This window comes from Drosophila grimshawi, unplaced genomic scaffold (assembly GCF_018153295.1).
Source record: "Drosophila grimshawi isolate 15287-2541.00 unplaced genomic scaffold, ASM1815329v1 contig_1377, whole genome shotgun sequence".
NCBI lineage: Eukaryota > Metazoa > Arthropoda > Insecta > Diptera > Drosophilidae > Drosophila > Drosophila grimshawi.
Window position 1 is genome coordinate 13,229,628 of NW_025062900.1, and position 14,135 is coordinate 13,243,762.

The 14,135-nt window shown below is 36.2% G+C and overlaps 1 protein-coding gene across 2 annotated transcripts in view; it reads left to right on the plus strand.

Moving 5' to 3' along the window:
- Positions 1-14,135, plus strand: part of LOC6561712 (probable serine/threonine-protein kinase nek3) — a 46,884-nt gene that overhangs the window by 29,812 nt on the left and 2,937 nt on the right. For both annotated transcript variants that reach the window (XM_043214653.1, XM_032736684.2), the window contains 3 exons: positions 12,620-12,727; positions 13,342-13,540; positions 13,609-13,787. In XM_043214653.1, the coding sequence (XP_043070588.1) occupies positions 12,620-12,727; positions 13,342-13,540; positions 13,609-13,787 (486 nt within the window). The remainder of the gene's footprint in view (positions 1-12,619; positions 12,728-13,341; positions 13,541-13,608; positions 13,788-14,135) is intronic.

Below are 14,135 nucleotides of genomic sequence, written 5' to 3' on the forward strand. Positions count from 1 at the left end.
CACCCCCACCCCACCTGAATCGCCTACTTTGCACCTGCTTCAAACTAACCGTAAAGTAATGCTCTGAGAATACTCTCTGTCTCTGTCTTTCACTCACTCTCTCTCTATCTCTCTGTCTCTCTAAATTAATAAATAAACAACGTGTGTAGCTTTTCACTCACTCACTCACTGAACAAACAGACAATAAATAATAGAAATCTAGTGCGCTCTTCCAACAACAACAACAACACACGTTGCACCTTAAAAACCTATAATTAACTAGCCCCGTAGTACTTTAAATAAGCCCAAACGCTTCTAATTACTATCCACATAAACTCAACTTAAATCTTAATCAACTAGTAAAAAACGAGCTATGAAATATCAAATACAAATTACCTACATAACAAATATAAAGCACATCAATCAATTTGCGATCACACACACAAAAACCAAAAATAAAACACACACACACACACTGACACCAAATGTATTTATTTTGTAGTTTCTAGAGAACCAAGAAAACGCATTTCTTTTGAGTTAACCACCCACTGCTTAGATCTCTGTGAGTAAGCCCAAGTGATCTATGCTTCAGGTACCTTATGCTATACAAACTCACAATAGAAAACAACTCAAATCTATAAATTCTCTGTTGTTTTTTTGCTCACCCACATATCTCTCGTACATTTGTATCTATTCTATTCTAATCTAATCTAAACTATTCGCGCTGTCACTTTCGCTTGCTGCTGCTTACGTAACGTGCTGCGCATACGTAATGTGCGTTACGCTACCTTCTCAACGTAACACAAAAACGAGCAATTGTTTTTTAAGTATGTTTTACGTTTTTTTTTACGTCTCAAATTCACTCTCCCTTTGCGTCTCGATGTCGTTGCGAAATACAAATATCGCAAAAAAAAAACAATCATCACATTACGTTACGTAAATCTGTATGCCAATTGCGTAACTAGAAAAACACATATGTGACACCGCCACCGGCGCCACTGCCGGAGCCGCCGCCGCCACCGCCGGAAGTAAGTGATAATCAAAAAGGATTTTGTAAAACAAATCCCCCTACTCCTCCCGTCATTCACAGTTCCAAAAGCATATGCCACATGAATTCTCTTATTGCCGTTACGTGTTTTTTTTAAATTTTTGTTTTTGTATGTGTAACGTAATGAACACTTACGTAATTGCCGTAAACGCAACAACGTTGTGCCGTTTACGTTGCCGTCTTGCAGTTGGTTGTAATTTGAAAGTACAATGAAAATGCTTGTAAATAAATCCAAATGCTTTTGCCTTGAATTCTTTCTCTCTCCACAATACTCGAACTTTCTAGACCGTATCTGTATTTGTAAATGTCCAAGTTACACACATTTTTCGCCAGTGTATTGTTTTTAATTTGCCTCTACGCATTTGCATATAAATTATTTAAAATGTATTGTTGGTCTGCATTTGGTGTAATTTCTTCTCGTTTTTCTTTTTTTGTGTCCACTTTTTCATTTCTTGTTTGTTTTTTGATTATGCCAAAAGCCAATAACATATTTTAAATAATTTACAAACTGCAAAGCCGGGCCGTAGTCAAAAGGAAATCGTCCAAGAAGCAAGAAGAAGCATAAAGATTGCATTGAATATTTACAAGCATTTTCATTGCTTTGATTTGAACGACCCATGTACATACCTAAGTACCAAACCCCCCCAAAATGCCATGTAGAGCGCAAGCGACTGTACTGCAAGAGCTGCCAACTTAACTTAAGCCACACGTGCGAAACAATGCCAGACTGCCAACTCATGTCATCAACATGTTTTTTTTAATATTATAAGAATAAATCTAGTCGCACACAAAATATTATATTACTTTAGTACACAATTTTAAATGAATTTAGTATAATAATGAAATACAAATTTAGAGAAACGCAAGAATTTTTAATGACAATATCAAATTAATAAAAATAGACTTGGTTGCGGCCCTGATTGCGAACCGCAGATCCGCTCCTGTGCTGGAAAATGCTCATAAATTTCGCTTTAATTAGCGCATGCAAATTCTGCGCCGTTAAATATACATAACATCAATTCAGAGATTAGCATAGTCAACAAGTCGAAAGCCACTAACTGAACCATTTTCAATTGCAAATATTTGTTAATAATATCATTGCGGAATAATATTTTGTGTGCGCAACATTTTATTATGAACTGAAATAAGTTTAGTTTATAATTTATTTAAATAGTTTACACTCATCTTAAAGCTTCAATTTGATTTGTAGTCATACGTATACAAAAAGAAACACTAAACATACAAATCAACAAATCCAATGATAAACAAAAAGAAAGTATGCAACATTAACTAACAACCAGAACAAACCACCATCAAAAAATACTAAAACAAAAAAAAATAAATACTTAGACAAAACAAAGAAACACACACATAAGCAAAAATATGCATTTAAATCTATAAATATGATAAATGGTATCAAGTTTTCCCAAAAAGATTCTGTAAAGCTTACTTGCCTCTCATTCCCGTTTTCGATCTAGGAGCTCAACTTGATTCAATTGCGAAAATTGTTCCACAAAGCCAATTATAGAAAAACCAAACGCCCAGCAAAACGGAAAACACAAAAAAAAAAAAAATTCCAAAGAAAAAACAAAAACAAACAAATCAATTTGAATGTTTTACAAAAAGTATTTAAAGTAGTTTTCGCTTTGACAACTCGAAAACGGTTGCCAAAGCGGAATAAATACTTTGCCCAAAATTGAAATGCACCATTTTAATTTCGGATCAAAAAGAATTTATTGCATTTTTTGTGGAACATTCACACGTTGAAGCAAGCGCTGAAAACTAAAAATACAATACAAAAAAATAAACCAAAAAAAAGAAAAAACAAAAAACAAAATACCGCAACGTGTACGCGATAGAATAAGTTTAAAAAGGTCCCGTTGGGGTTGGTATTCCCTGTTTTAGTTTGGGTACATTACATTTTTTTTTAAATATCTGCCCAATTGCAGCACTCTGGGTAAGTCGAAGCTGACGTATTACCTACAAATAACTAAATATTATAAATACGTTATAACGAAACTGTGTTTCAGTAGTTTAGCAAGCCTTTGAGTTTAGCTTTGCCGGCCCATCCATATGTACAAATTTCCTATCTGACCACAATTCAAATTTATAATAAATTAAATTAAACCAGATAAAACCAGCTCATAAGTATAAAGCATACCTTTCCATAATTTATGATAAGCAAAAAATGATGATATGAGTGACTTATGAGTTTTTAAATGCTTAATTTTTTCCCACACAAAAGCGTTGTAAATCCGTCCATTTGGAGCGTCTCAATAAAAACACACATATTTATGAGGCAGAGCTTTGCATTAATCCAAAGAGTTTGCTGCATTTCAATAATATTTTTGGAATTTAAGAACTTGACTGACGATGAAATACCAGTGTATGCGTTCAACATTCACATTCACATTTACATATACTATAATTTTGATTTTATTAATTTCTTTTAACTATGTTTTTTATAAACATTTTGTGGCACCTACGAAATGCACTGGTTTGGAAATGCTTTCATTTTGTGGCGCTCATCTTTAAGCTATTCTTTAATACACACACAACAACATACACACACACACAACAGATTGCTTATCGTTTCATCTATTTTCTCTATATCTTTTACTCTTTCTCTCTCTCTGTTTCTACTACTACTTCTATTCGAAGCACGCACAAAAATCGAAAACAAAAACAAAAATCAAGTGAAAAAATCTAAAGAAAATACACTCACACACACAAGCACACACTTTACACCTTACTGTTAATTTTTTTCTCAACGCAGGTACGCGACATCAAATTACAATTTATCATGCGCTCTCTCTTCTCTTCTCTCTCTGTATCTCTCTCTCTCTTTTTCTCACCCCCACCGCCTTAAAGTATGCAACGAGCTTGTCAAAATAAAAAACTTTCAGATTTATCCCAGCGAGAATTAGGTACAGTCTAAAATTTAACGTTACAACTAGTTGTCAGCAAATAATTTATAAATATTGGTGTCTAAACGTCTAATCGCAACGCTCTCTCTCTCTGTCTGTCTCTGTCTCGCTCTCAATATCAAATATATATTGTATAACTCTCTCTCTCTGTCTCTCTCTCTCTGTCTGTCAATATCTCACTCTCTCTGTGCTGTGGCCCGTGCTCTATGTGACTAAAAACTTAGTAGCGTGCTAGGTTTAGTAAATAGCTTATCCATATAAGTATGGCTCTATATGTGTGTGTGTGTGTATGGCTATGTGTGTATGTATGTGTGTGTGCGTGTGTGTGTGTAGCATAACGAAAATATCGTCAAGCAACGCTAACTACCGTAATATCGTATAATTTTTAAGCCAATACAAATATCGTCTTTTGCATGCCTGCATTGCCTGACGCTAATTTTATGTTTAACAACTGCAAACAATGGTTGTTGCTCTCACTCTCTCTCTCTCTCTCTCTCTCTCTCTCTCGCTCTCTATCTCTCCTACTTTCAATCTCTCTATCTCGCTCTCTTTCTCTCTCCGTATTTCTTTCAATATTTCTATCTATCTCTTTTACTCCTCTTTTTAACTGTTTGTGCGTTGCTCGCATGCGCTTAATTATAAAACAACAACAAAATTATATTTAATTTTATAGACTTTCCTTATGTCTTCGCATTTGTTGATTTTCGGTTTGACAAGTGGGCCAGCCAATAATTGCATGACAATTTATATATACGTAATGGCAGCAACGGCAAAACAGGGGCTGCCAACCTGCTGCAGAAAACAACCACTCACAGATTTCTGAACTATGCACTTTATGATGAACTAACCTACTAATAAATGCTTTCTTATTTTGGCCTTGGCAACGTTTTCTTGAAATATGATAGGATATTATATAGTCTTGGTAAATAATCATTCAGAGAGTTAAAGCTGATATTAAATAGCATATTAAACAAACCATTTACTTTAGATCCCCTGCTTATTTATCTACATAGCAAGGCTTTTAAATGTCCCTTAGCTCATGTCTTCCATCAAATCCATACTAGTTATATATAAACATTCTCAGAAAATTGAGATTTTCGATGTAATTCTTCTCGCTCGCGCCTGTATATATTCGTGTCTAAACATTATGGTAAGCTCGAGAATGAACATAAAATCGTCTTTAACGATTTTCAAGTAAGTAAAAACCGACTCAAAACTATTTTACATATTTTGATACAATTCCCAATAGAAACTTCTGCAAAATCAGTTAAAACAAAATACAAATTCGACTTTGGTGCTGCCAACAAAAAGTTTTTCAAGTTTCAGGCTGCTGCCATAGACCATTTCCCTTAGACAGCTAAAATGCAGCTGCCATACAGAACTGCAATCGAATGGAACTGAAATAACACCATAAGCCGCCACTAGCCCCCTCCGCGTTACACTCTATCAAGTTCCTCCTCAATCGAACCACACTGCACTCTGCATTGTTCTGCTTGAGAACTGTCGAGTAAGTTTTAGTGCTTGGCGCAGCACTTTAAAAAATTTTATTGCTAACAAATTATGTAGCTCGTCTCTCCACACTCGCCCTCTTGATTTATGAGTGTGGCGCCCTCGTCGCTGCTTAAATGTGAAATTGAGCGCAACCAAAGGCGGCAACTCTGATCGATGGACGCCAGGACTCACCCATGGATTCAGTCCATTGTTGAATTCTCTTTAATCAACCCATGACATGCGTACAATTAGCACGGCTTTTCGCCAACGACTGGCGACTCGACGGCCCTTTGACATTTTTCTTGGAAGGTGAAAAGTAGTTGGGAAAAGGCGACATGACTAGCAGACACCTTGTTGAAATCCACAAGCTGACATTTCTTTTTATAAAGAATCCTTTGTTGCATTCGTCGGTTGAGAAATTTTTCAACTGACCAAGTCAAAAAGACAAATTGAATCCCAGCTCGAATTCCAAGGATGTTGTTATGTCTCAGCCAAAGGACATTGATATTTAACAAATATGCCTTATAGATTATAGCCACATCATTTTTATTAACGATTTTAATGAAATCTTTAGAAGAATTTAAAAGCGTACTAAAATGAAAGTGTATATTATTTCTAAGCAATAGTGTTAAAGCTGACTGTTTGATGATATTGTATTGATTTTTGAAAGAAACACCACTCATTTATATATACTTGATTTCAAAGGTTTTATACAGTCCTACACTTGGTCAACTTCATACCCTTTGTTGAAAATGTGCTAAGGCATAGAGTACAAAAAAGCTAAAGCGACGTTTGTATTTCATGGCCGGAAGGGCCACAAAAGAAAAGCTGAAAGAACCGTTTGTTTCCGCTGTGCATTCGCACTGAAACAGAAAATTACACAAACACATACACATACATACGGAAACACACACAACAATACACTAACTCACACACTTGTAGTCCGTGGCGCATTTACCCACAAAACGATTTTAATTTGCGGTGTCCATGGGGTAGATCCTGTCATGGTCTCAGCAAAAAATTACGAAAAAAAAAGAAGAAAAAAAACACCAACCTCTCTTTGCCATATCTCCAGACTATGCGCCGCTGGTCCAATTCCGATTCCGATTTCATTATACAATCTGCGCTCTTGCCTTTGCTTCCTGGTTCTGTAACAGAACTTGGCTACTTTATTTCTTTTGTGGTTTTGCTTTCAAATTGTTTTGGACTCCTTTCTTCCCTCTCTCCAGCCCGTTCACTGCATCTATTGCTAGCTCCGCGTGTTCTTTCTATAGTCTTAGCCTTGAAATCAATGTATATGTGTGTTTATGTGTGGGTGCCACATGTGTTGCATGTGTTGTTAGGGATTTTATGCGTTTAACGCTCACTAAATTCAATTTCAATTGAATTTGATCTGCCCAGATGGGTTTGAAGGCTCATAAAATGCTATTTATGTTTCTATAAAGCTTTTTTGAGAATATCTACATTTATTTAATCATACTGATTCGAGAATTGAGATATGGTTTTGGGACTATATATGGACTATGATAAGTCTTCTTCTGGTAGATGAATAACGATCAAGTGTTAGATTTTTATGTATTTTATATATATTATATATTATATTTGTATTAAAAAAGTGTTTTACCAAGTGTAAGCGCAATTTTAATCTTGAGGATTAATTGTCCCGTTAAAACAGATGTTTTTATATATCAATGGATAGTCTCTAATATACCCTTTTACTATGCTGCATCTATAATGATTGCAAAGAATTGAGTTAGATAAGAATTGAAATAATAAGCACAAATTAATGCTTGAGTCTTTTGCAGTATTTTTAGTTATAGTCTTCTGGTAAGATATTACAACATTCATCAGCATTCGAACCTGAATGCACTTTAATATTTTCAATTTCAAGCATTTAAATTTATTTCAAAATACGTGTATATATGTGCCGCCTATTCAAGTGATGCTAAGGCATATGCTGCAGCATCTTTGACTTGAGGCACCCTTGAGTGGGCCTTGTGAGCCCTGCGGTTGCGTCCTTTGAAGTGGCCAATGGCATTATTGGTTCTAATGAACTGCTCCTAGGGCAGCACCTAGACCTAAGCTTGGACCTATTTAATGCTGATTTGTCGCAAATTTACTGCAAAGCCTCACAGCACGTGTTGGACCCTGGGAAGTGGTTCCTGGCCCGTGGTCCCTGGCCCTGTGCCAGTTATGGACTGGTTGTAAAGACAAAACCCATTCGCCGCATGAGCTGAGAACACCTTGAGGCTTTTTTGCCTAAGGGCTGCGACAGCTAAACAAAAGAAGCATCAACACGCGACCGAGCGAGAGGCAACGCTGCAGCGGTGTGAAGCAAAGAATGGGGCGACGTGTTCAGTGTCATTTAGTGAAATTGCCTGTAATGTCTCTGTGCCCCTGTCCCTGAATGGCAAAAGCATCTTCATCTCACTTTCTCGCCATCTCTCCCCCTCTCTCTCTCTCTCTCTCTCTTTATTTCCTAGGCAGCTGCATTGTCTAAACGCCACTCGTTGGTTTTGGGTTTTCCATTCTTTATGCGCTTTTCCGTGTGTCAGTGCCAGCTGTGGCTGCCACTGCTGCAGCTGCATATTTCATTAGCCTGCGCACTTTTTGCTTGCAACACAGGCTTCGCTGCCAGCCCACCTGTAAAACTTCTACAAGCTGCCCAACCGCTACCTATACCTGTCCCTGTCACCGTCCCAAAGTCTCTGATTGTTGATTTTTCAAGTGCATTTTACACTTGATTCAGACCAGCTCTCAACTCGGCTCAACTCAACTCAACTCAAGTCGTTTCTTTCGAGATACATAATAAAATTGCACACATGCCAAGTTTCAAGTCAGTACCTGCTGACATGTGCATTAACTTCCTTAAGTATGCTGAACTATGGTCTTTGCTTAGACTATCTACCCTATTTATCTATATGTATTTATTTGGCTTGTTGTCTTGTATGTTCATAGACATTTGTAATCAATGAACCTTTAAATTTGTGTAAGAATAAATTTTTGTCTGACTGGAATACTTTAGTCAGTGCTTGTAAAAAAGTTAAAAATATTTTTTTAACGGCATTTTATAACATCATGGAATAATATATAATATAATTCTTAACTGAATACCCAATATGATAAAATTTAAATCTAGGTCAGTGAATTTTTCCATATCATTAATTATTTCAAGCGATTAGCCAATTTAATACAATTCTCACTTATTGTGTTTAGAACTAGGCCAGTGCATTTTTTCCATGTCATTGACTATTTAAAGTTAAATCTCTATAACGGATTCAAAACGCGCCTTCCGCATTTTACAGCACCATTTCCGCTGTTTCCGATTACAGCTTCAATCGTAAACGAAACTACCAAATCAACATATCCATATCTAATTCATGATAAATCTCTAATTAAGCCGAGCTCATATTTTATTCAAGCCAAGTATTTACAGCCAAGTTAACAGCAAGCAAAGCAACGAAAAAAAAAGAACAACAGCCGACAAGAATCTGAACAATCAATGAACCAAAATAAATGGCTGTCATTAATGTGCGACATTTCCTGATAGCCCCAGTAAGAAGGGGATTGGAAATACATGTTAATTTGTAGCGCCACAACAATTCATTATTATGCAACAAATCAACGGCGGCACTTAAAGTAGCCTGCCCAAGTCCCAAACCAACAGCTAAATACATATCATTATTAAAAGTTCAGCTACAATCAACTTGAGTACGTCTGAAATTGTTGCGAGAAATTGTTATTAATACAAGTTAACAGAAGTTAAGCGAAGGCTTAGTCTTTGGCTCTGCTTGTTAGGAAGCTCCTAAAACAAAAATTATATTGTTACTTTTAGAAGAATCGAACAGCAATTTTCCATCTTGAACAAGTCGTGGCAAATGTCTAGAAAATGTTTTCTGGTCTTGAAAATAGAACCTGCACCAATTATTTTTCTAGCGAATCAGTCTAATTCTCTTCTAACTTCGAAATTTTACTCCTCTGCCACGAAACTGAACTCGAAAATTAAGTTTTACTTCATGACGCATTAGTGCAATTGCATTTGGCAGCTACTCTTAATCCATTTAGGGTGACCATATTTTCGATTTGCCATAAAGGCATTGAACACATAACATAAAATGTTGTAGCGCACTTTTTGGGGCAGCGACATTTTTGGGCATCAGATTGGCTGCCATTGGCTTCCGTGTGCTGTGTTCATTAGCGTTTTGTCACCCATCTACAAGAAATACAACAACAGTAGCAGTAGCTAGCGACAAAATCAAGCTAAGGCAAAAAAACAATACATATATATACATATATATATATACATTTTGTACATATGTTTAGCGGGGTTTTGCAGTAATTTCTACAACATTCTTGACTACGTTGCGTGTGCTTAAGAGCGCTGAGTATGTGTGTGTGTGTGAATTGAGAAGGCGGGGTGACTAAGAATTTTAGGCGTTAGCTTGTGTTAGTTCGTCAATATGTATGTATTTATAAATAGCGTTAATATGTTGTGAAATGTATTTTATATGCTTAGCGATTAGTTGCAAAAGGTGAAAGTTTAATGAACATCTAGCGTGCCTGTGGTAAAATGCAAATAAATAATATGCAAAATACAGGTTATATTTTCTATATGTGTATTTCGAGTGGAAATTTGCAATATGTTTGCGACACGTGTCGCTGTCTCACAAACAATAATAATAATTATATTTGTTGGCTCAAAATTGGCTATTGCTTTTGCTGCATGGATGGATAATGCCAACAGAAGGCAAAACAAACACACCTGTCAGGCGTACTTGCTATATGGGGGTCAACTATTCAGCAATAGTATTTTGTTTACCTAACCCTAACAGACCAACTTCCTTCCTTCCCCTCCCCCCTTCCACCCACCTGCCGTAACTGCGTGAATGCGTGACAGTTAGTTTTGAGGTTGAGGGCGCCTTCGTCATTCGTCAATCAGCGTCGCAAATTGTTGATTACACCTACTACAACAAGAGCAACAACAATAAAAAAAAGCAACAGCAACAGCAAGTCAAGGGCAGTTACAGTTACAGCTCTGGTTTATATATGGAGCACTCAGTAGGGCCACATAGTTCCGATCGATAGTCTCCATGTGGCTGCGATTTTGCACACGAAAAGCAAACGAAACCAGAAACGAGAAACAGAACCTAAAAAAGAACCGAAAGCAAAACTCAACTCCGTAGAGCGTGCGACCTGAGGCTATCACATATAACAACTGCTATATATGATATATATACATATATATATATATATATATATATATACATAAAACACCTATATATCTGTTAGTTGTGTATATAGGACGCTCTCTGTCTACGTTTGCAAGTGTGTGTGTGTGTGTGTCATTTTATTTGCCTTATTACTAACACGCAGCATATTTAGTAGCTTGCTTAGCGGCACTGCCTTGTTCATCGTATAGTCTATGGCTCTGAGCTAAGGTTTGTAGCGCCCACCAGTCGCGACTTGCGATTCGCTTCGACTCATTAGGTCTGTCTAGTTGTAGGTGTGTAGCCCCTGCCTCAGTCTCTGACTTTGTGTACGCGCGTGTGTGTATGTGTGTCTGTGTGTGTGTGCGAACTAAAATGGCATTGACTTTTGTTTGTCTGATTTAACGGCGAGTTCACTTTAAAAAGCAAATAAATAAATCATACATGGTGTATCACGTAAATTGCGCGCTTGCCTACTGTGGTTTAAGATCAATGAAAATATAAAATTGTTTCAATTGTGTTCAATTGTTCTTTGTTTTTTACAATGCTCTTTGCATTTTATTTGTTAGTAATATTTAAATTGAATATCATATTTTTATAAGTGTTTTATTAATTGATAAATAAATATTTTTACATCACATATATAATTTTAAAACGTAATTTTAATTTTTAATCAGTGTATCACTAAATATTTATTTCAAATACTACTTATACTTTTCTTTCCAAATAACCAAACAAATAATATTGCTATAATTTAGTTTCATTATATTTTTGTTTTTAACTAGTCATTTTTTATTAAATGCTATAGTCATTTCTATTTGAAAATTAAAAGTTTTATCAAAGTTTTGTGCTGAGGTTTCGAATTTCTGTGTATGCAAGATACTGGTCCACACACTCTCTAAATGGGGTTTCTCTATAATTTTGCTGCATGAGTGATCTGGGGAATTAAATAGTCGATATATACTTATATATTTATGTCTTGCTGTGAGCTTTACAATTTACAATATGTCTGCTGCGGCATGAGAAAATACGCACATGAAATTATGAATACTTAATAATTTTGTTTGAATGCAGTTCAAGTTCTGCCTTGCCGTGTTCTCGCCCCCTTCTAATCAATTATTTATATCATTTACCAAACTGATTTGTATATGTTTTTATGTTTGTTTTATGTGTTGACAATTTTCACTTCTTCTCCCTAAACCAAACTATATTCCCCAGTTTACTTGGTGTGTTTTTTTGTCATATTCTATATTCATAACTGTTTCCTAACTGTTAACTGTTTACTCCTACTTAACTCTATGTGTGTTTATGCCTTTTAAAAATACTGATGAAAAAAAAAACAAAAAAATACAGACTGAAAACGAAGTCTTTCTAATTGGCTGCCAAGTATATTATTATTGTTGTTGTAATTGATGGCGAATTTGTAACCCAAAACCGCAAACAACTTTATGAAATTGAATATTGAATTGAGTATTGAAAATCCAAAATTACAAATTTGATTGCTTATGCATTAGTCGTTACTCTTGTGAGATGAGTTGTACTTGTTTGTTTATTTCTATTTTCTGTTTCCTGTATGCTTTTGAATAAATATTTATAATAGTCCAAAGAAAACAAAAAATTGAAAGAAAAATAAAATCCACCGAGCTCTGCTCTCACACAGTTGAACTAATCACAGTAACTGTATATATTTTCTATGCATTTGCCCACCACCAACACCACCAAAACAACCACCGCCGCCAACAACAACGACAACGACAACACCATGCAACTATACCACGCTTCATTGTGTGTGCGTGTGTGTGTGTCTGTGCGTATGTTCCTGCGCGGGTTGTGTGTGTGTGTGTGTGTGTGTGTACGCGCGTGTTGTATACGTCGTCATCGCTGTTATCGATATCAATATCGTCTTTGATGTTCGTGCTCGTTGTCCATATCGATAAACCCGATCACCCGATTACCCGATCACACAGTGCGCTCAGGGACGCGCCGCATGGCTGGAGCGCGGCCGCCGCTGCAGCGTACAGGAGCAGCAACAGCAACAGGCCACCTACCACAGACGCTGGGTGAAGCGCAACCGAGTAAGTTCATCACGTAGAGCAACTCACATAGCGCTGTGTACATACATGCATATTTTGTATACTTTTGTACTTAACCAACATCTTCTAACAACAACCAGTAATCGTGCAAAAATACCAACAAAATAAATTCCCCCAATAAATTCCTCTTTCTCTCTCACAAAAAAAACACACACACACCTTTTTTCCTTCAACTGCATAATTTATGTATTTCTTTTCGATCACATATCAAGCTGAGCAAACGTTCAGCGCATTCGACGCTTGGTGGCGCAGGATAACAACTTATAGAAGCCATATGCCATTATTATCCAACAAAAAAAAACCCTATTGCCCAACATTTTCATTTTAACTGCGATTTTCATGCCCTTCTTAAGCATTGTACCATATGATAAATAAATAAATAGCTAGCAGAGTGCTGTCCCTAACAAGAACTGAGATAACTTAACATTCATTTAAATGGAATCATATTGAAAAATATATATAGATATCATATATGATTCTAACTAATCCAAATTTAAATTATATTTGACAAGCAGTTTATGGACAGCACTCTAATCTAATCGCTAGTACACATCACTGATGATAACAATACTTCTATATGCACTTCCATTTGCCAGATACAAGATGCCTCATTGGGCGGCTCATCGGACGATGAAGATTTTCTGGGCGTACTACGAGGCCCCAGCACATTTGCGAATGCCTTTCTCTATGTGGGCCTCGGAACTGTCGCACTGGGACTGGTCATTGCATTTGTCGGCACCGGCGAGAAGGGTTTTAAAACAGTGGAGCTAAGACTTATAGGGCCCTCTCTCATAGGCAATACAATTCTTTTTCGCATATCCAAAAATTGTCGCATTATTCATTTGGGTTTGTTTTTTATTCAGGTTTGGGTCTGATCTGTTGCATTTTACGCATTCTCTTCTGCATTTGCCCATCACACTGCATCTCATCCAGCAAAAAGACGCGCAAGAAAAATGGTAACAAGATCGATGCGGATCACACAACCTCGCTGCTGCGAAATGAGAGCAAACGCGTTTCAATAGCTAGAGGACCCTCTATACAGGTACGCTTCACCACAGATTTCTAAAATGATGCTACTATCCCATTATTATTAGAAAGAGTTTCCATTAGAAAGAGTTTCGAGAAATTACAATTATCGGATTCTTATATACATATTAGAAATACACTATAACTTAACAAATGATGTCACACTAATAATAAGAAAGAAATCATTTTTTTACAACTTTCGGTTATGTATTGTACAACTTAGATTACATATTATATAGTATTTTTAAAGAATTTAATGCTATGAATATTACATTAAATTGAATTCAATAATATTAAATTATATTTTACTTTCAACTTGAAAAACGATTCATTCATCGTGTTTGTAATCAATTTTATCTGCAAT